This window comes from Watersipora subatra, chromosome 2, assembly GCF_963576615.1.
Source record: "Watersipora subatra chromosome 2, tzWatSuba1.1, whole genome shotgun sequence".
Taxonomy (NCBI): Eukaryota; Metazoa; Bryozoa; class Gymnolaemata; order Cheilostomatida; family Watersiporidae; genus Watersipora; species Watersipora subatra.
Genome location: NC_088709.1, coordinates 70909654 through 70932522, shown reverse-complemented (window position 1 = coordinate 70932522; position 22869 = coordinate 70909654). Strand labels below are relative to the sequence as shown.

General features: G+C 38.5%; 1 protein-coding gene and 1 long non-coding RNA gene across 2 annotated transcripts in view; both read left to right on the top strand.

The window, feature by feature from the left end:
* The window catches only part of LOC137387423 (junction-mediating and -regulatory protein-like), a 49793-nt gene that overhangs the window by 13267 nt on the left and 13657 nt on the right, over positions 1-22869 (top strand). The window contains exons 10-13 of the mRNA XM_068073846.1: positions 285-456; positions 615-784; positions 1946-2032; positions 6173-6265. Coding sequence (XP_067929947.1) covers positions 285-456; positions 615-784; positions 1946-2032; positions 6173-6265 — 522 coding nt within the window. The remainder of the gene's footprint in view (positions 1-284; positions 457-614; positions 785-1945; positions 2033-6172; positions 6266-22869) is intronic.
* LOC137388615 (uncharacterized) lies at positions 14380-22557 on the top strand. The gene is made up of 3 exons (XR_010977974.1): positions 14380-14473; positions 14565-14640; positions 21974-22557. It is a non-coding gene; the product is annotated as an uncharacterized lncRNA (long non-coding RNA).

Genomic DNA, 22869 nt, shown 5'->3' with positions numbered 1-22869 from the left:
TAAGTATAATTGGTTTAACATTGTGGCCCATGTCTGGATTAGTTTATCCGGTGTGAGAGTAAATGTTAGTATTAAATCAGCTATACAGAGACCTTTACCACTCCGTGTAATCTGATAAGTCAATGCCCTTTTCCTAGGAAGTGTGGTTCAACTGTAAAAAGCTAATTTAATAATACACGATGTTTGTCTTGAATATTTATTCCTCAAAGAAAATCATAGTCCTAATAATATAATAATAAGAGTGTTAATAATAATCCTAAATTTGCACCAATCATTTTCATCAGATGACAGCAGTCCAGGCAGATGCATCCGATTCCATGACTCTGTTGGATGAGCTGGAAAATCATATCTACGAATTGAAGTGTAGGATTATGGAAGTGAAAATAGAGATGCTCGAGGTTGAGATTCAGATGGCGAGACTTAAAAAAGATGAAATGAGTCACAACCTGAAGAAGGGTAATTGGTTTCGTTTTGCGACTGGCTATTGTAGTTGCTTGAATTTATTTGGTGTTTTTCGTCATTTATTTTTGTGGTTTTCCATGGTTTATTTTCGTGGTGGACAATTTGCCTGATGTGCTCTCACTCTATACCAATGATTGATCTCTCTGCTATAGCAAAGAATGTTGATGAGTTCTACGATGCTGTCGAAGACGAAGAGGACTTCGATGAAATTGAAGATTCTAAAAAGGATCCCTCGACCTCTCATTTTAATAGCGAGCTACTTGAGCTCTCTGCTAAAATATCCAGACTCGCAAAGAAGAAAGCTCAACTACGTAACCAGATGGTAAGTTGTTGGTTCACTTGTCTTTCCTTCATTGTGCACAAAGTCGGAAATACTCAATACAATTAAAAAGTATTTTGTCCAAATTGGTGTGTAAGTAATCCCTTGACGGGATTGACGGGAAGTATAGGGCAATCCCTAGACTTACTGCAATCAGAGCCTGTGCATGTTTTTTTAAGAGTATTGTTGAACAACCAATGGCTCTGTGATTTTAACTGGACATGTCTGAGTCCAGTGGCATAGAACCTCGATGACTAGAAACATGCCCAGTTGAGAGTAATTTTAAGTTAAATGTATTTCCTGTCACCACCGGAGGCATTTATTGGGAATTGAACCTCAAACTGTTGTTTGAAGGTCAGTTCTTCTAGACTACTAGCCCACGGCTGCTCTTGCCACTAAGGAGCAAGCTGTCTGATATGTTAAAACTGCTGCTTCAAAGCCTACCTAGTCTTACTGTCGAGTGCTTACATAAAAAGAACTGGGTGCCATAGTGCCATGTGCCATAGTGGCCGTGTGATGGAACAGGGTTTTGGTTCTACTGAGAATGAATGGCATTTTTGTACAGCTCAGGAAAAGCCTACAACATGCCTATTTGGGGGCTAGAGTCTTAATATAGACACTTTTGTACTTCTGGAAGTACAAACGGTGCATGTTATCATACAAGTTGGTCTCATTGTACCTTGCTATGTTTCTGTTTTGAATATCTAGCTTAACTGCGCATAAAAGCATTGTGAAATGTGTATGTACACGACTAATTTAAAATATCTGTTTTTATAAATCAAAGTCCAACCTAATTTGGGAACAGCTTAATTTTTAAGGATATGTATTTTTCTGTCTGATATAGAAAGTCTGCATGTTCATAATATTAACTTTTATTAAGAAAAAACAATCGGTTTTAACCTTCGCAACCTTAACCATTCCGAAGAGCTATTGGTGATTTTCAGTAATGTCTTGGAGTTGTTTACTCTCTGATGCACATTTGAATCTTAGGATAAAATAACTTCTAATTATCACTCCGGGAAGGGTTGATACAATACTGGTGTTGTCAAGATTACACCCAATATTGTAGCTTTGACAAAATGTAAAACTTCATAAATGTTGTTTATTGAATGCATTAATTCTTTTAGTTTAGTTAGTATCTTGAAAATATGAAATATTTGGCAGACGTCCATGAATTTAGCAAAGGAAGCAAAAGAGGAGACAAAGAGACAGAAGGAACAAGAACAGATTAAACATCATGCTATACAGAAGGTATTGTGGCAGGAGCTTAAGGCTATTGTGAGCGGGCCTTAAAACTGCTGTGGGAAGGGCTTACAGTTACTTTGAGATTAGCTTAAAACTGTTGTGGACGGGGCTTCAAACCCTTGTAGGAGGGACTTTACACTGCTGTCAGAGAAGCTTAACGCCTCTGCGCAAGCTTCTTAATGGTATTATGGAAGAGTTTTCAAGCTACTGCTAGAGTGGCCAGAAGGTACTGCGGGTTGGTGTAGGAGAGTCTTAAAAATTGCTGTAGCGGGCTTAGGTATCTTGTGGGAATTGATCTAATTTATTGTTGGTTGAAGTGATTCATAGCTGCTGTAGGAAGTGCATAAATAAGTTATATAGGCGGTGTAACTAGAGATTTAAAAAAAGGCGATTTAATTGTTGAGTAGCAATTTTGAAGGTAGACAATTTGAAAATCACCACCATATAAAGAGATATTGCCAATCGTATAAACGATATAATCGTGTAACAAGGATTTATCGTCGTGAGTGAGTGGTACTGGAACTAAACCATGCTGGTCTTCTAGTCTCATAATATGCTCATTGCATGGCTTTCCACGCACAGGGTCATGAAATAAATGTTTCCAATTATCACAAACACAAAACAGTTTCTTTGTTAGTTAAAAATACAAATATATATTAATAAAAAATTAAAAGGTTTTTTACATAAAAATATTGCGATATATTACGATTCCTTTACGATGTATCACGATTTGATATGATATCGCAAATGTGCAATATTGAATCGTCTGGTGCTTTTTGGAAATCGTGAAGCACTAATCTAGGCGCAACACATTTGCTTCAGTAAGAGTTGAGTGGCTGTGCAAGCACTTAGTGGAGAATTCACACAGGTACTAGCCTCACAGTTGCTAGGTTTGAACCAAAATTAATTGAGATTTCTATGTGATGAATGACTGACAGTGCTTACCACGAGCTCTATAAATCCGGCTAGCGCACAATATCCGACAGTGTCTGGTCGGAGAAAATTATGTCTTGGCCCTTTACACTTTTATCAGTTAATCTAAGAATTAATATTTTTTTCTAAATGGTTCTTTAAATGCTTACGGCTTTCAACTTCTCATAAATTGTTTTAAAAAGTTGGAACAAGAACTAGATACAGTTGAATCTCTGCATATGAATTTAATACATTTCAGTACTTTGTATGTTACACCCTGTTATGTTATATGTGCTGACCAAATATTCCTATATGATTACACCAATGCCTAATTTATTTTATATTTAAAATGTTTTGATAGTTTCTTAATTAGTACTATAGATAAAACACATAACAATACATGACAATAAAACTAATTCACTTCATAAGAATTATAAAAAAAGATAAACTTGTAAAATGAGAATGAACAAAAGAAGGTTTTATGGTTACTTCACCCTCGAGTCTGGTGAATGGAATTGTAGGTTTGGTAATGAACCAGAAGGATAGTGTCGGGGTAGAGATGGTAACAGAAACACTCAATGTAGTAACTTACACTAACTTAGACCAGGTGAAGTCTAAACTAATTTAGCTTATTTTGTGTTCTTTCCTGTATTCGTTTACACTTTAATTTTTTCACTCTGCTTCTATGCATCCACGTATGAAACTGTACTTCAGACAAATTCACACGTTAGAAATAGTGGTTTACCTGCTGCCCGTTCAACAGCTTTTGAAATAAAAGATAGTAGCTATTTTTAAAGACATACGAAGCGGCTAAATTATCTCATGATGGCTCGAGGGCACCTTGCTGAATTTTATTCACAGTTTCGGAATGAAAATAGATTCCTAAAATTACTGATTGGCTCTTTTTACACTTAAAACTTTGCCAAAATGTCTCACATTTTCCAAAACTTCAGTTGCGTTTACAAGTAAAAGCAAAGCAAATGTTGCAGTCACTTTAACAATGTTTAGATTACGGTTTTTATGAAGACTAATCTCTTTGATTTTTTGGTTATTAAAATGCCAAGATGTTACCAGATGGACTCTGGTGCCAGTGGAGATAATATACTTATATTTATGCTATATAAATATATTGTATAAGTATATAATAATATATATGTTATTTATTATATTTATACACTTATACTCACTTCTAAGCCTAATTTCCGAGAAATGATTTTAAGGTAAAGTTTTTGGGTCGACTTACACAATGTTTATGGACATGTTGCTGCCAAGTTGAATAGAATGTGAATATTAAGAAAAAACTTTTTTATTATAGAATAAACACATCACGGTATGACGTCTTAACAAACACTCATAATAGTATTTCTTTATCATATAAATGTAAAAGTCACTTCAGAGAATTACCGATATCTATTATAAAGGAAAATACGGTATATAGCATGTCATACCAGACCTCGTTAAAACATGCCGAAGAATTTTATTTATTGTATTGAGTAAAGAAACTTTAAACTTCGAAAGTCATGTTTTTTATTATGGAATGGCAGCATTCGATTCAGAGTCAATATAATTTTTCCAGGATATTTTAGAATACCTGAGATGACTTATACATGAGTAATACCTATAATGATGCGATTTTATCTTAAAATATTTATCGACTTATTCATGAGATTGACGAATACGTAAGTATACGTCGTATACGCTAGTCTCGTTTGAAGAAATGGTGCTTAGCCATTGACATCATCTTTAACGAGGCAGTTAAACAAAACCGTTTTACCGCCTGACAGCTAGAGGTGGATAGGAAGGTTTACTGAATGATGCCATAAGGGGCTGGCAGCTATTGTAATGTGGATGAGAGTGCTTAGGGACAGGCCCGTATGGGTTTGACTGATAACTTGTGGTGCGAAACTCCAGAAAGATGAAGCTAAAGGGAATTGTCAACTCATGACAAGTGCCACCAACATTGGCTACAAACTAAAAGTCATTTGATAAACATTAATATACCCTTAATTATAGTTATATTTCTACAGCATCAGCTTTATATTGAGAAATCGGTGGGACGCTTAGACTTATCGAAATTCTTGCTATTTTATAGTTGTCGGTGTTTTTGTTTAACAACCGCATTTTTACTTAAAGACAAAAATCCTTTGGTACATGAGCATAACAATGACCTTAGCCATAGCTCCTTATTTGGAACAGTTGAGTTTAATTCATGTTTTTAATAAATTATTGTTCTTTATTGTAAGCTATTCATTGGTTTGATTAAATAATGCATTTCGTAGTTCTTAAGTCTCACTCTCTTGTAATCTCAGCATGGATTGATTGATTTTGCTGATCAATCGTGGTTCAGTAATCAAAGGTGTTTGAAGTTGTACCTTCCATTAATTTGCAAACATTTCCCATTTTTAACCAATTATAATGAGGGACCTTTACTTTAGTTCTTATTTGCCATGTGATGCCATGTGTTCATACCTATTTGGTATGAAATAAATCAGGCTCAAGTATTTGGCAAAGTCCTATTTTGATTAAAGTAAGTCTTGATCCTTTTAAACAGATCAAATGGTACTAATAGTCTTTACTATAATATGAGCTGTGTCTGTCTGTCAGAAGCCACAGCTAGACGTTAGGAGAAAAGATTGCATTCTACAGGATTAGAACCCACGACATTCTGCGCCAATCAAGAGTTGAAATTATTGTGCATCAGATGTACCAATATGCTTTATTGGTACATCTGATGATCTCTCATGTCACTCAAGACTGCCAGAATACTAGTAGTGATAAAAGATAATAAAATGGTTGTCATCATATCTTACAACCTGTAATACCGGATAGTAACAAAAATAAAGCATATATCTCTATCAGTGTTGCAAAATGCGAGATGACTGCAATAAGCTGTCCTAATGTGTAATAGTTTCAATAAACCTCTCAACTCTCCTATGGTGACTGGGTCACTTCCTGTAAGCAGACAACTCCTGTGTTAGTTCACATTATTTTAACTATTAAGAAGCATAATTTTTCTTATAAATGAGTGGGAACACAATGAGATTTGGTTTTATAGTATTTTTGCTGCTTCAAAAAAGAGTTGATGCAGAGTCATCACAATCTATTCGATTGTTTAAGAAGTTCTGTTTAGAATGAGCAAGGCCTGTCTCTCCGCAACACAAAATCTTTTTTATGGATTGGTCACTGTAGTTGTGCTGTTTTGGGCTGTTCTCAATACTAATTGCTGTTCTATAGAAGCGAGAGGAACAGCAGAGAGAACGAGAACGTAAGAAACGGTTTTATGAAGAGGAGAGACGGAAGACTGTCAAGAGAATACAGAGGTTCAAGGTAAGAACTTGCAGGAATCCTTGGAATGAGCGGGTCAATCAATCACAGGTAGTATTAGTTGAAACAAACTCACTATAAACTTCTCATGTATTTTTCCTACCTTTTGAGTTCATTATCAATGATAGATAATCTTTCGCTGGAGTTGCCTCCTCACTTGATAGGATCGATATATTATTTTGTCATAAATTCTTCGTTTAGACTGAAATCTCATTTCAAGAGAAATTTTTTTTATATTGTCCTTTTTATGTAGATGATAATTCCATTTTACATCCAACTTAACTAAAAAATGATAGATGATTCAAACTTCAAAACTCAAATTCACAATTCAGACTAGCTGCGTACTCTATTATAGTTATTCAATAATTCGTTCTGAAATTGTGGAGACGGCATTGAATCATAAAACATAGTACAGCTGATCTAGTAGCTCATGATGACATGTATGAGTGGAAAGAAAAATAGTTTAAAATACCATTTATCACACTTCCCGTTCCTGAAAGTTGTTCATGCAAGGCTTGGCTATTTAGTCTTTCCTCATGTAAAAAAGTTCCAAATGATTATTGCATCTAGTGAGAGCACAACTTCAAGTCTGAGTCCTTCATTATCTATTATTAATGCTCAGCAAAAGCTTTCTTGGTTGGCTGAGGTTAACCGTTATAAGACTAATGCTGGTGATATACAGCAATCCTACCAACTTCCTGGCTTCAACTATCTGGCCTTGGCTGTATTGCGTTTCGCTGTTTTGCGGGTTTTTGGTATCCGTCATATCACTGTACACTGTACACAGCATATACACTGTGATACGCTGTCTGTCTCATCTCTAAGGATTGACTGAGTCTACCGATATGAAAGTCCCCGAGCAATGAGCAGGCTGATGCCAGCGATAAAAAGGGGTTCTATATAGGAACAGCTCGAGAAAAATTCTAAAACTAGCTCGAGATTACTTTTCAGTTATTGAATGGAAATTGACCACCCCTCTTCCTTTATCTACAGAGAATTACCAATAAGCGCTTTTTCATCAGTTTACTATCCTGAGACTGATTGGGCTAAGAATATTTAGGATTGACCTTACCTTTTCGATTCTCACCCTGCCTCTCCTCTCATACTTCAACCTTGAGAAGTCAGCTCTCTCTCTCCAATATCAGTATTACATATATAACGTATTTTACAAGTGCCACCTGTAGTAGAAGGACACGTACTTGTATAGGACATGTATGTTGTGTGTATATGTATGTTGTTTGTACTTGTATAGGACATGTACATGTATGTTGTATGTATATGTATGTTGTATGTATATGTATGTTGTATGTATATGTATGTTGCATGTACTTGTATAGGGCATGTATATGTATGTTGTATGTATATGTATATTGTATGTATATGTATGTTGTATGTATATGTATGTTGTATGTATATGTATGTTGTATGTACTTGTATAGGGCATGTATATGTATGTTGTATGTATATGTATGTTGTATGTATATGTATGTTGTATGTATATGTATGTTGTATGTACTTGTATAGGACATGTATATGTATGTTGTATGTATATGTATGTTGTATGTACTTGTATAGGACATGTATATGTATGTTGTATGTATATGTATGTTGTTTGTACTTGTATAAGGGCATGTACATGTATGTTGTATGTATATGTATGTTGTTTGTACTTGTATAAGGGCATGTACATGTATGTTGTATGTATATGTATGTTGTTTGTACTTGTATAAGGGCATGTACATGTATGTTGTATGTATATGTATGTTGTTTGTACTTGTATAAGGGCATGTACCGTAATTAAAAATGTTTAGAAAGCAGATGAAGTGCTCCTAAGAGTTAAAATTATAACTCCTTAAAAATCTAGTTTCTATGTCGTAGAATTTCCCATTTCGTGAGTTGGTCTGAGACATAACTCTCACATACAGATGAATATGTCGCCACCTTGTGGTGTAGATGTTTGCTGCCGCTAAACACTACTGTGCTACTAAATGTTGCTTAGTGTTCACAAATAGATTGGCTACGATGTCCTTGCTGGATGTTCTAGTACACTAATATGAGTATCATCATGGTATTTATCATATTTTATGGATAATCAAAGATTTGTGATAACAATAACGTCTGTGCAACTATTTGCATTGCTATATTGGGCTCCCCCCAACGCTACATGTTAATGATAAAAACACTCAAGTACAAAAATACTCCAAATTAATGACTAACTACAGAAGAGGATTTTAATATGTTTAATTACCAAAAGAGTTATTTGAAATGTTTTATGAAACATTCGCTTTTGTAATATTAAACGTATAAGCCTATATTTATTACCAAAGAAGAATATATCTCTCCACACACAAGTAGTTGTTTGTGTAAATCACTGTTGTCCTCGTCATTCAAAAGCCATTCTTCGACACATCCCAACAGTTATGTTGGAAATGGAAAAAAACTGAATTGAGATCGTTATAATAAACTATTTCAGGCAATCACTCTGTTGCATCGATTTTTGTCTTTACTGACATAGACCAGCATGTTCGTCATCGAAATGACTCATCAACGATGTACTGCCGATGAGTTGGCCACACAAATGCTGTATTTTGTTGGAAAGTGTAGCCAGGCTTTTACTGCACTAACTAATACAATTGAACTGGTAAAATCTTTGTCATTAACAGAAAAATCATTTTACATAATTGACGAAATTATTGTTTTTTAGCATTATAGCTAGTTGGTAGTTGTTTATCCTTGGCTGACAGTGATTTGACAACTACCAACATTAGACTGAAGTAGCCAGCTAAGGGAGCAACATTCGCAGGTCTTACCATTTGTAATGAGTTGATGCTAAAGGTCAATAGGAAGCTCTATCAGAACATGTTACAAATTTGGGGTTTTTAACATGCCGTAACACCTCTAATTAAACGCCATCTCCATTTGACCGCCACTGTGACATTATTTGATCTTCACAAACTCTTTATAGAAAGTGATCAGTAAAAGTGTCCACAAAATCGTACTAATGATGACTCAGTTACATCAATAACAATTAATTCTTTCGTTGTTTCTGTTCGTATCGAAGTCCATTTTCCAACTCCAAAGCTTTTCGGTTTTTTCGTTAAAACTTTGAAAGCAACACCGTAGAAATAATTAATAACTGTATCAGACTAATAGTTGTTCATTATTAAACGCTGTCTCGATACTTCGTCGTATGTAAAAAATGGTTTACATTTGCGATGGTATATAAATGATTAGTTTTAGGCTATAGGTTGTGCCTAGCGTGCATAACTTTTACGCTTTGTATTTGTGCAAAATGCAATGTGTAAAAGTTCTGCTACGCGAAATAAATTGTTTTATTACTAATATCGACTAGTTCAGAAGTGCAGTTGAAAAGTTAAGGTCAGCAGACATTATGGAAGGTATTGGACAGCCAGAAGAAGATATTCGTTCCATCGAAAGCAACAATCAGAACGTAACTGGCCGAGCAAATAATGCAAATATTTTGGTGTCAAAAATGTAAATTTTGTTTCTGCATGTATTATAAATATGGGTCGTTTATGTCACTTGTTCTTGAATATATACATTATATATGTAGTATATAATGTATAATATATTATATGTGTAGCATTTGATAGATTCTTATTATTATATAATTTATAATTTTGCAGATTTATAACAAATTATTTAATAGCATCCTTACGCTTATCTTAACTCGGCTTAAAATGGATCGACGCTCATAACTCCTTTTCTATTGCATATAAAACTCCAGTTTTTGTTGCAAACTATAGCAAACATGTTATTGAATGCAATGAGCTTTTGTGCAACATTGTTAAATATTGTTATAAATAAAAACATCCCTTCAGATTTAAAATGAAACAAAAATTGAAAGATCCAACAAATTGCGCAGGCTATCATATAATCGCAGGTCAATTGCATTCAATAGATACCATATACTGGTAGAGGTATTTCTCGGATTCCCTATGCATATTTATTTAGAGATGTCTGACAAGTTGGTGGTAAGTTAGCAAATTTATTGTATCCACAAGAGTTGTTGTCACCATACCCAAAGGAGAGGGCAAAATGTAGGCAACATTGCTTGGCCCTTAAAAGGGCTGAATTTAGCTTCCCAAAACTCCGATGAGCTATTTGAAAGATACAACGCCAGCCTCTATTTGAGCGCCACCTCTATTTGACCGCTGGAAGAGTAAAAAAATGGTGGAAGGGTTGAAAAATAGAGCGCCACGGCGTTCAATTAGAGGTTTTACGGTAATTCTAATGGAAAATTTTCACATCCACCAATAGTTGGCAGATAAACTGTTTTCCTACATTAACCTTACAGGTTTATTGCTGTTGTATGCTTATTGGTTTCGCAATCTTGCAATCGATATCCACAACAAAATCACTGTATGAATATTCAATGGTAGCTAAACAAAGGATGTGGGCCACGTGTAGGTCACGTGTGTGCATGCTAAATATAGTACACCAAATATGTTTCTGTCAATGGACCACTAAGAATCTCCCAATGACCAACTACGCAGCTAAAGGAGTCAAGGCCATTCCTCCTTTTACATAGAAGCGCCCTAACTAATAACTTTTGTACCTTCTTATTTAAGTGATTATTTTTTTATAATTTGTGTGCAAGTACAGTATATTCCAGTACTAAACCATATATGTTTTTAAAATGTCTGGCTGTTATTGAGATTTGAAGCAATAAGAGGCTTTTCGTTGCTATACTGAAGAGGAATGTACGGCGTATTTTGTTACTGCCCCTTCCATGGCTGGGAACTACATCTCTGTTATGTTATACTTCTATGGCATTTGTGGCAGCATACTAGTTGCAATTAAGGCCGACTCACTTATTGCCCTCAGAGGTGGCATGTTTTCAATAACGACAGCTATCTGTACATCGAGTTAAAAGGAGAGATTCTGAGCCTCAGTTAGTTTTTATATCTATGAAAATAAATAAGTCTATGTTACGATACCCTGAACTAAAGCCATGCATTGGACCATAGGTTAACTCATTTCTTTGCAAAGTAGTTTACAATTTTGATTTTTAAATGTTCTAGTGAGAATCTTAGCTGTTTAAAAGGATGCTTGCTATCTTACACCATATCATGTCGTGTGCATTATGTAACCCATGCGATTGGCCTCTTCTTGCGTGTCCTTTGTTTGACAGATTTATGTATAGTTCAACACATTCCATTCCCTGTCCATCGATAACCGCTTTGATTCGTACGCTATCGTGACACACAATACCTCGGCAAAGCTATTAATACCAGCCAGTTACGGAGGCGAGCGCATAATAGGAGCCAATCAGAGCGAAACTCCTTCGTAGGAGCGTTATCAAGCGCGGCAGGAAATGAGTCAGCATATAGCGAGAGGATGGCTGGTCTACTGTCTCGTCTAGTTCCTCGTGATACTGCTCTATACAGCCTTCCAAATTATGTCAGCAGCACCCGATATAGCAATGGGCTAGTCAGATCTTATTGCTGCTCACTGACATTAGCACGATCTGATGAGACATCATATTTGTTATATACGTAATATTACTTGGCACAATTATAATGGCATGTTAGACAATGATTCCTGGCTGCAGCAACTGGTGTATTAAACAGTTGCATGTTGGAGTGTTGCTGTATAAACGTAAATATTGGAAATGGCTGTAGGTCACGTCCTTGTTTTAAAAAACACAGCATTTACGATGTGTCAAGTATTTAACCAGGTCGAAGCTGTTTCAGCGCAGAATCATTTAATCGTTTTATCAGCAAATGAACTACATCATTGTTCTCTGGCTACTTATCCATTGACAGGTGACAAACAGCTTGTCGATTTATTATTTAATTTTGGTTCAGATTTATTGTGAGTGTTTTAGCCTATAGACGAATTAAAAGTCTATTTCTGTGTACTCCAGAAAACCCTCTTTGCTTCTGATTTGAATACCCTAAAGTGAAAAGGGCCTAAGTGCTGTTGTTATATGAAAGTCATCTCTTCTGTCCAAAGTACTTTAACAGACTATACCATACAACTACCCAGTTTCAAACAAAAACTAGTGAACAAGCCAGAGATAGACCAGACTTGTCTGTCCTATAAATAGAACCTCCTTATACGTATCATAGGAATTCCTTTTTTAAATTTTATTGATTTCCCATGTTAGTTTTTTCTACAACGTCTGATTCGCTTTTATCGGCATTGAGCGGTGACATAAAATTAAAACTAAATCAAATTCAACATTATTGCTTTCTACGGCGGCAATTTATAAGCTCTATGGGTCTTTAGGTCACTGATAGGCATACTGACAGTGATCTACAGAGCTCATAGAGACAGAGGTATCTACCAATATATGATCATCATTGTTAGGGTAACTAACAATGCATGAGACCCATATACATAACTTGGTACAATATTGAAATGCACTCACTAAACAGTATGAAAAATGAGGTTCATGCTATTTAGACACATAGATATTGTGTCTATGTGACCAAGGGGCAAGCTCTTCTTGTGGTCAGAAAAGTAGATTGCTAAACGGTCTTGGTCGGTCATTTGACCGCCTAAGCTGCTTTAGAAATCGCTAAAAACGGAGTTGCGCAGGATTTTTGCGGATCAGAGCTGATTAAATTTGCTGCATAAATCCGGGTTTGGAGGCAACTTGTGTCCGATCAGAACTGGTACCTACGTCAGAAATAATCGGCTTGCGGCCGAAGTAATAGGTCCTAATCTGGCTTACACAAGTCTAGAAAAACATCCGTTACTTTTAATATAAAAAGACCAACTTGTGCTAAGGCTCATCAGTCGTTTCCAGCGTGTTAACAAGACTGAAAGAGGAGCACACAGAGTTTGCATACACTCAAGTAAGTTGCTTTGTGTTGATACCAAGTTATTAAATCTTCAGATGGAAAGCACCAGAGGGAGATGTGTAAAATTTAAATTGAGTATTTAGCTGATTTTATAAAATATATATATTATGTTTTGGAAAGATAAATGTTAACTTCTTTTATACTGTGGGAGATCAGTGATATGTAATGTATTGATATTTTCACTATAACTGGACGAAATGACTCTGGAATTTTGATATGAATAAAGCCAGGGTTAATTGACAAACTGTTGAATCACATTCTTTTAGTTGTGAGTTGTACAAAGCCATTGTTAAAGTTTATAAGTTCACACAGCAGAACCGGGTTGCTCAGTTCAAAGTTCAAACATGTAGTGTGTTACACATAGACCTTGTAATAAGATTTATATGCTAGCAAGAGAATAATAACTTGGGAAAAAAATATATAGACAGTGAAATAGCTAACTAAAGATATATTAGAGACAAATTTGTAGCACAATAAATAACAATGGTATGCTAAGCATATTTTTCCTATTACAAATTTGAAGGTTCATTTTGAGACTGTGTACTTATAAGATTTTTTTAAAAATGATTTTAGTAAATTTCAGCTGATTCTCCCTTCTGATGTTTTCTTTTAATCTGTTGTTTATAACTGCGTAATTTACATTGTTGATTAAACCATGTTGGCTATGCGTATGGGATATAATGAAAGATAGTGAGCGCTACAAAGTGGATCATTATTTAGAATTAATTATGCCTAGATGGGGTAGCCGCTAATCACTTGGAATTTTAGTGCCATGGTTGATTGCCACTGGACCATGTGCACATGTAACTTATGACGTGTCTTTATAGTGTGTGATTTTACCTCTATGAATTGATAGACTGGTGATGTTAACAGTTAGACGTTATACCTGTGATATTCTCCCCTTTGCGCAAAACTTTATTGACAATCTGGCCCTTGCTGTCTAACTGGGTTGGTTTAGCAAACCACATAGCAATTAATTGCTGATAATTAGTGCACTGAATTTCTGAACAGTGAGCAAGTAGAATAGTATTATGGATACTGTAATAGTTGTTGAATAAGCTATAGCGAGTAATAAATTGATAAGTTTTGAATTGATGACTAAGCCTTAGGATTATGAGATAATTGAGTTTATTTATAGTTTCACAGTCTAAGCATAAGTTATGTAGATAATCCTAAGCATTTCGTAGATTAGCAAACCAAAGCCAACATGCTCCATGGTAGCACATTACTTTTCATATCCTTGTTATGGTTCAATGACCTGGATATGAGGCAAATCTAAAATAAATTACTTTACTGTAATTTTGTAGATTGCCAAAAGAATACCAGTCAATCAGTAAACTACATTCATACCCGGATTCACTTTCTTTAAGAAACCCGGGTGAGTGGTTTATACCTTGATTAGCTGAGAATTCTTAATGATAGTGACGCTTACCAGACAATGTAACAACACAAAGCCTATTTTATTTTAGGGAGCTGCTGCTATTTTAATTGACTGCTGACGCAGAAAATAATAACCCTGAACAGTCCCAAAGAGAAAAAGGAAAGGTAAAACAAGTAGTATTCACTACGCTTATATAAACATACACCTATATATTTCTGTTAACATAGATTGATTAGCAACTAACGAAAGGTAATAGTTGTATAAATAGTATTGTTACCTAACCACTAGTAGCATACATAATTTAGTAGTTTCTCGCTTTAATAATTGATATATAGTAATAGTTAAGTTGAATTGCCAAATTTGCATTTAAAATTCTGAAAATGTCTGAACTCGAACAAGCAAAGGCTGACAATGTAAAACTGGTGGAGGAACGCGAGCGGTTAGTTCGCGAGGTGGCTGACGCAAGCCAACACATTCAGATGTTAGAGCGTCGGGCTGCCGACAATTCAGAACTTGCAAGTTCTATGCTTGCAAGTACTTGGATGTCAGCAGGAGCAAATGCGCTGCCTCAATATGATCTGGAGAAAAGGGAATTTCCCTTCTCCCAGTTCAGAGTAGATTTTGAAATCTACTGTAGAGGAATGGGGTTAAGTGAAAATAGCCCTACACGGAAAATGCTGTTGCACCGAGCCTTAGTAGGGTTAGCTCTGCAACGGTACAAAGACACCCTACAAACTGGTAGTATTACCAGTTATCAGGCGATTATGGATGATTTGGAGCAGTACTTAACCGCCCTAGAGGGAGGTGTTAAATACTCATCCACCTCCTTCCATAAGAAACAGCAGGGTGACTCAGAAACAGTCACAGCCTACTATGCGGGTCTGATGAAACTAGCCAAAACGTCTTGGCCTGATCCTAACAACCCTGCTCCTGAGCAGGTTGTTTTGGAGCAATTCATCAGGGGGCTCCGGTTGCCTCTAAAACGTATTGTGCTTGCTAAGGAACCCTCTACACTGAAGGATGCGCTTGAGCACGCCTGCAAGGCCCAAGCTCAACGTGAATTCCTTCTTGAGGATGAGCCTTTGGTAACTGCCGCTGCCGTTGCCAATGACTCCTTAGCGCAGCAGGTGAATGTGTTAACTAAGCAAGTAAGCAACCTAGTTGCTTTCAATGCTGCACAACGCCCACCTCTGCACAATTACAGGCATACCCCTCCTCCTCCTCCTTCTAATGGCAAAAACTTTTGGCCCGAGCCACGTCACCATTTTCCAGCTCGGAGAAGTGGTGGGGGCCCGAAGCCAGGAACTGCCTATAATAGGAAAGGTGACCAGCGTTGTTGGAATTGCCAAGGCTGGGGGCATTTTGCTGCCACTTGCAGGAAACCACGAAAACCTGTGAGTGACCGCCAAAACCAGCTTGGTAGGGCAGTACCTAGACCTGCTAGAGGTGTTGTTAACACAGTAAGTGTTGACGATTCCCAAGTGACACAACATACATCTGCGCCCAGCACAGGTTCAGGTGTGAGCTTTGGAAATGGGCATATATTTTTGGCAACGATCTGTTTCATGAGTATGGTGAGCGTTTGCGCTGCTCAAAGGCCCATGTTGTGCCAAACCTCAGTCAAAGGCCAGTTATTTCGGTTACCCGAAATATATGATTGCCAACCTGACGTATCTTCTGCTCCTACAACTCCAGCTAGAGTTACGATTGAGCTTGCTCGACGTAACCTCTTACAGTATGAGACTAAGGGATGGTTGTGTAGAGGTGTGAAATCCTCGGCACGTCTTCTGCGATACTTCTTTGGAGATGAAACTCTGAAGGAGTTTTCAGAAAGTGCTATCCCGGTGTCCATTGACCTGTGTAGGGAAATGGTAAAAGGTGGTGTCAGCCCAGCTGGCCCACTTGTTACTTCTCCCACTGGAATGATGGAAACCAAAAACATGCTGAATTGGAGAGTGCCACGTGGTGGGTTACCCGAATGTTGCAAATGGTGGGAGTGGAAAGAAGACAACTACTTTGTTACGCCTGTTTCTGTGTATACCCATTTCGGTGCAAAACGGTTTCAATGCACTGGAGCTGATGTATCCGAATGTCCAGGGTATGCTCAAGGCAGTTGTCGGTTAGGGGATAAGGCTTTGGTCTGGGAAGTGAACCACAAAGTTGAATGTGAGTTTCTCCCTTATCAAAACTTGTCTGGCAATATGGCGCATAAGAGTTGGATGTCTGATAATGGACAGTTAGCTCTTACAACACATTTTGATCGTAATGTGTCCGACTGTGAAATAACATGGATTCTTTCTGATCAAGGAATTGCTTTTAGGCATATTGATCAAGCGAGAGCCAAACGGGAAAGTGCGTCTAACGGCGATGTCGGTTATGTAATGACCGATATGTTAGCCTCTGAACTTCAAGCTCTACATGATACTGTCGTGAAGGAAATGCATACTGTGTACAGGCATTCCTTACAGCAGGCATGTAGTTCACTGAAGCTCACATCAGAGTTAGTACGAGCTTTCACAATTGCCAGTCCAACTGTTGCTGTGCGACAGTTGCTAAACAGAACCGACATTGTTGCTGACTCTTCGCATGGCATTCTGGAGCTGTGGTCGTGTCTTGAGGTCCGGAATGTGACTTTCAAAACGATATCTTCTAAGGAGGTGTCAAAGGGAAGTTGCATCAGGGAAGTACCATTGGTGTTACATATGAATGGAGCACAGTATGATGGGTACCTAGACACGAATACATTGGTTGTTAAATATACTGGGACTACCATAGACTGTTCTGAACGTCCATGGGTGACATTCCAGTTGTTTAAACGAATGTATACATACCACAGACCTACGTTTACTGTCAAGAGAATATCAAAGAAAATGGGTATATCACTACCATTTTCTCACCTAACACTAAAAGACGATTTTAGTGAATTGGTGAAACCAAAAGTGTTTAGCCCAGTCATAATGTATACTTGGCAGGAGCTACAGCCAGTAGCTGATCTGAATGCCTTGTTACATAACACTCTTGTTGAGAATGAGATAATTGGGAGTCTGAAGGCTGTTACTCACCCAGCCAATTTTTCCTCTAGTGGTGACCAATTTGGAATAGCCGAGAAAATTGTTCAAAAGGGACTAACTAATATCTTCACTTTTCTTACTGAACCTATACACCTTTGGATAGTTGTTAGTTGTTTAGCCTTAAATTCTTATTTTGTGGTAATGATTTGTAAGAGGTTTACATTGTTTAATAAAATAGCAAATGGAGCTCGAAAGTTGCGAGCTAAAAACCGAAATCAAAAAGTGGTTAATGTAATAATACCTGACGCTACTGATCCAGAGATAGAAAGCTTTGTCAGTAGCGAACCAATTGAGACCATAGTTAGGAGGGTGTGCGAAGGCAATACAGTTGACAGTCGAGAGAGTGAAATGGTTAACCATTTGATATCAATGAAAAGGGTTCTGACTATTGGTGTGAAAATCAAAGGCAGGACTTTTTCATTCCTTCTAGATAGTGGCGCATCGGTATCGTTAGTGACCAGCAGACTAATAGAGCAACTCAAGTTGAAACCTGTTGAGCGGAAACGTGACAGTGATGCTGATGTTGTATCGGTTACTGGCCACAAACTTCCATTGGACTGTGTGGTTGAGTTGAATGTCGGGATAGGAACCAAGAGTCGAACTCATGAGTTTCCTGTTCTGAGGAACTGTCGTCTAGAAGTAGATGGCGTCCTTGGACTAGACATTCTTGCAACTCTTCCTCCATTTTCAGTTGATGTAAAGGCTAAGAAAGTGTTTATTGGTAACGAACAGCTTCCAGTATCGGGTGCAGATGATCTTCGAGTGTCTGCATGCGCAGTAGATACCATAAAGATTGCACCACGAACTGCTGTAGTCGTGCCATGTAGACTCTCCTTACCAATTAAACAGGGCACAGAGTTGTTGTTTGAACAGGTCTCACAGCCTGCAGGTGAGCTTTTAAGCCCACACACGTTAGTCTGTGCGGATACTACCATCCCAGTGCGTGTTGCTAATGTAAGTCAACACCCGGTCACTGTCTATGCCAATTCTAAAGTTGGAATCGTCTCTTTAGCTGCCGAAGTACAACAACACAATGTCCAGGAGACTAAAGGTTCTGATATGTACTCCCGTAAAGTGTTACAAAACCTCAACTTAGAGGATAGTAACATTACGTGGGAGGAAGAGAGCCAACTCCAGGGCTTGTTGTCTAAGTACTCGGTACTGTTTGCCATAGAAGATAGTGATCTTCCTGGTACTACAGCATGTGAGCATGAAATAAAACTTACTGATGGGCGACCGATCAAACAGAAACCTTACAGGGTTCCCCAAAGTAAGAGAAAGGAAGTGGAAGACAAACTCGAAGATTTACTTCGAGCTGGTGTCATATCACCTTCCAGTTCTCCTTGGGCTTCTCCTGTTGTTTTGGTTTCTAAGCCTGATGGTTCTGTGAGAATTTGTATTGACTACAGGAAGCTCAATGCTGTCACTGTTCCTGATGCCTACCCTTTGCCACGAATTGATGAGGCCATGGAATTTTTGTCAGGGGCACAGTATTTAACCACCCTAGACCTATTCTCTGGGTTTCATCAAGTTCCTGTGGCCGAAGACTCAAGAAAGTACACCGCTTTCATAACCAGTAAAGGACTGTTCGAGTGGAATCGACTTCCTTTTGGGTTACGAAATAGTCCTGCAACATTTCAGCGACTTATGTCGTTTGTATTAAGCGGACTTTTGTTTAGTTCAGCCATAGTATACTTGGATGATGTTTTGATTGCGAGTAAAACCTTCGACGAGCATGTCAAACACTTGGAAGAGGTGTTTCAACGCCTTCTTCAGTTTGGCCTCAGGTTGAAGATGAAAAAATGTCACTGGGTCAGGAGATCCTTGCCATTTTTGGGGTTTGTGATATCTCCTGATGGAGCTCATCCAGACCCAGGAAACATCAACAAGTTGGCTAACTATACTCCTCCTAAAAATGTGTCACAGGTACGAACTTTTCTAGGATTTTGTAATTTTTATCGCCGGTTTGTGGCTAACTATGCAGACATAGTGAGGCCATTGACTAGCTTGACAAAGAAACGTAATAACTTTGTTTGGACGAAGGAGTGCGAATTAGCATTCAAGACACTGATTGAAAAGCTCACCCGAGCACCCATACTTCGGTATCCACAGTTTGATAAGGTATTCCTTGTATCTGTGGATGCTAGCAAGTACGCTTGTGGTGGAATCCTGAGCCAAATGTATGGCGATAGGGAACATCCCATTGCATATTTCTCTCGAACGTTCCAGAAACACGAGGTGAGATATGAGACAGTGGAGAAAGAACTATATGCAATAGTTCTGGCACTGAAACACTGGCGTCATTACCTTTATGGTCACCCAGTGTATGTGTACAGTGATCAACAGAGTATAAGTTGGGGCATAAAACAGGTCAATAATGCAAGACTTATGAAATGGGTCTCGCAACTGGCAGAGTTTGATGTAAAACTCTTCTACCGCCCAGGGTCGAAAAATCGCCCAGCGGATTTCTTCAGTCGCATGAATTACACTTCTGTCGACTTGGAGGATGAAAAGCCAGTACTGGCAACTAGATCTGTGTTGTCCGCCTTGTACTCAATAGCACGAGAGCCTCAGCAAGACTTCTTCAGAGTCGAGCAACGTAAAGATCCAGTCCTTCGCTATGTGATTGAAAGGAAGTTAAATTCACTTCCTCTTTCACATGTGCCGGAAGATTTGAGATCTGAGGTCAAAAGGTCTGAGACTAAGTGCGACTACTCTCGTAGCGACGGGTGTCTTCGTAACTTTAGCGAGTCCCGGGGACGCCTAGTGGTACCCAAACATTTGATCGCGAAGATATTAGAGGAGTGTCATGATGCTGTCTACGGAGGACATTTTAAAGTAGATAAGACACTTGGCAAGGTGCTCGAGAGATTTTACTGGCCGACGGTCAGACAAGACGTGGAAAACTGGGTTAAATCTTGCCAAGGTTGTCTTACAAGAGCACACATGACACATCCTATAAAGGAGCCGATGCAGCCCATTATGGCAGCCGCTCCATGGATTGCTGTGGTAATGGATATTTTAGGACCACTTCCTGTTTCCAATAGGGGAAATAAGTATATATTGGTCATTATGGATAGGTTCACGAAATATCCAGAGTGCGCACCACTGAGGTCGATTTCTGCCAAGGTTGTGGCAAAAAGCTTTGTGCAGCTTATAGTCTGTAGACATGGTGTACCAGCTAAATTACAGACAGACCGTGGTACGCAGTTCACATCACAGTTGTTCAGCGAGGTTTCGAAGCTGTTGGGAATGAGACAGGCGTTCAGTTGTGCTTACCACCCAGAAAGTCAGGGTTTGGTGGAAAAGTTCAACGGGACACTGTTGCAGCTTCTCAAAGCTTACGTTGATAGGGAACAGAAAGACTGGTGTTCATATTTGGACCTAGTACTTCTAGCCTATCGCACCAGCAAGCATGCTTCAACTGGACATACTCCATTTGAGATGGAGCACGGACGGACATGCCGTCTACCAGTTCACTTGCTGTGTCCTTCAACCGATGAGCCCTGTTTTGAGTCTTCAGATGAATTCATGGAGACTTTAAGACAGAAGCTCAGAGGCTGCTGGAGGGTAGCTCACGACAATAATGAAGTGGCTAGTGCAGCACAAAAGAAACAGCACGACAAACGAGTGCGCTTTGTTGATGTACACCCAGGAGATAAGGTTTATGTGAAGCGACCTAGCCCAAAAGCTGGTCTCTCACCTAAACTTCAGCCTCTGTACAAGGGACCTTACGAGGTTCTTGTCAGACAAGGGGTGGACGTGCTGGTACAGCATGGGAGGACTCAAAGGCCTGACTGGGTCCACCTAAATGACTGCAAGCTTGCTGAGGAAAGGTTGCAGCATTGGCCAGAGGCTGTTGCACACGACTCAGTACCGCCAGTACCGAGCGACGCAACCGAGCCCGCGCCAATAAAGAGTCCAAACGAGTCGTTAGGTGCTGAGATCGGAGGCAATCCATCCGCATCTAACGCTACCCAGGATCTGTCAGATGCAGACTCTGATAACATTGTTTGGGATGATGAAGGGGGTAAGGCTGATGAATCTGCCGATGCAGACGAACAGCCAAGGTACGGGTTAAGGCCTCGTACCGGCCCGAAACCGTTATATAACGTAAACAAATGGTTTTAAGGACCCGCTGACAGTTTGTGTTGCTGGTACTGGATCGTATCTCGATCCTGTATCAAAAACAATATATATATGTATACTCATACATCAATAAGGTGGTATGCATTGTGTGGCTATGTTGCAATAGATACATGTTGAACTTCTAGTTCACTTGATATGTCTTGCAATGTGCAGAGCAATAGTGTAAACCTTGTGTGTATTATATGTACCTTTGAACTAGGTTACAAATGAACGTAGTTGACTAACTGCACAAGTGCGGTTAGATTGATTACATTTGTGGATGTCTTCCTTGCTTTAGATGGCAAATACAGAGGACCTGCCTATTAAGGTTGAGGTAATGGAGGAAACAGTGGATGAAGTCCAATCAGAGGAAAAGAGAGAAGATAAAAAGAAAGAAAAAACAAAGAAGAAAAGCCACGGAAAAAGAAAACAAAGCAAGGAATGCTGCACGGCGGCAGCGAAGCTCGCCAGGTTGCAAAAGAAACTAAAGAATAGGAGGGCGGCCGTGCAGTCGGCTAGAGACAGGTCTGCACACATGACCGCCCTTCTGGACAGACTGCTAGCTGATATATTGGCTGCATGATTGGTTAAAGAATATTGCTTAACAAGTGGATACCTTTAATAAAAGCAATTTTGAACTTTAATACAACTTAAACATAAATATTATATAAATTTATTCTCTCTGCCTTCATACTTCGTATACATGTATCTATATCTGTCATTCTGCCATCTAGCTTAAGCATCGGGCACGATGCTTCAAAAATGAGGAAGATATAAGCTCTATGGGTCTTTAGGTCACTGATAGGCATACTGACAGTGATCTACAGAGCTCATAGAGACAGAGGTATCTACCAATATATGATCATCATTGTTAGGGTAACTAACAATGCATGAGACCCATATACATAACTTGGTACAATATTGAAATGCACTCACTAAACAGTATGAAAAATGAGGTTCATGCTATTTAGACACATAGATATTGTGTCTATGTGACCAAGGGGCAAGCTCTTCTTGTGGTCAGAAAAGTAGATTGCTAAACGGTCTTGGTCGGTCATTTGACCGCCTAAGCTGCTTTAGAAATCGCTAAAAACGGAGTTGCGCAGGATTTTTGCGGATCAGAGCTGATTAAATTTGCTGCATAAATCCGGGTTTGGAGGCAACTTGTGTCCGATCAGAACTGGTACCTACGTC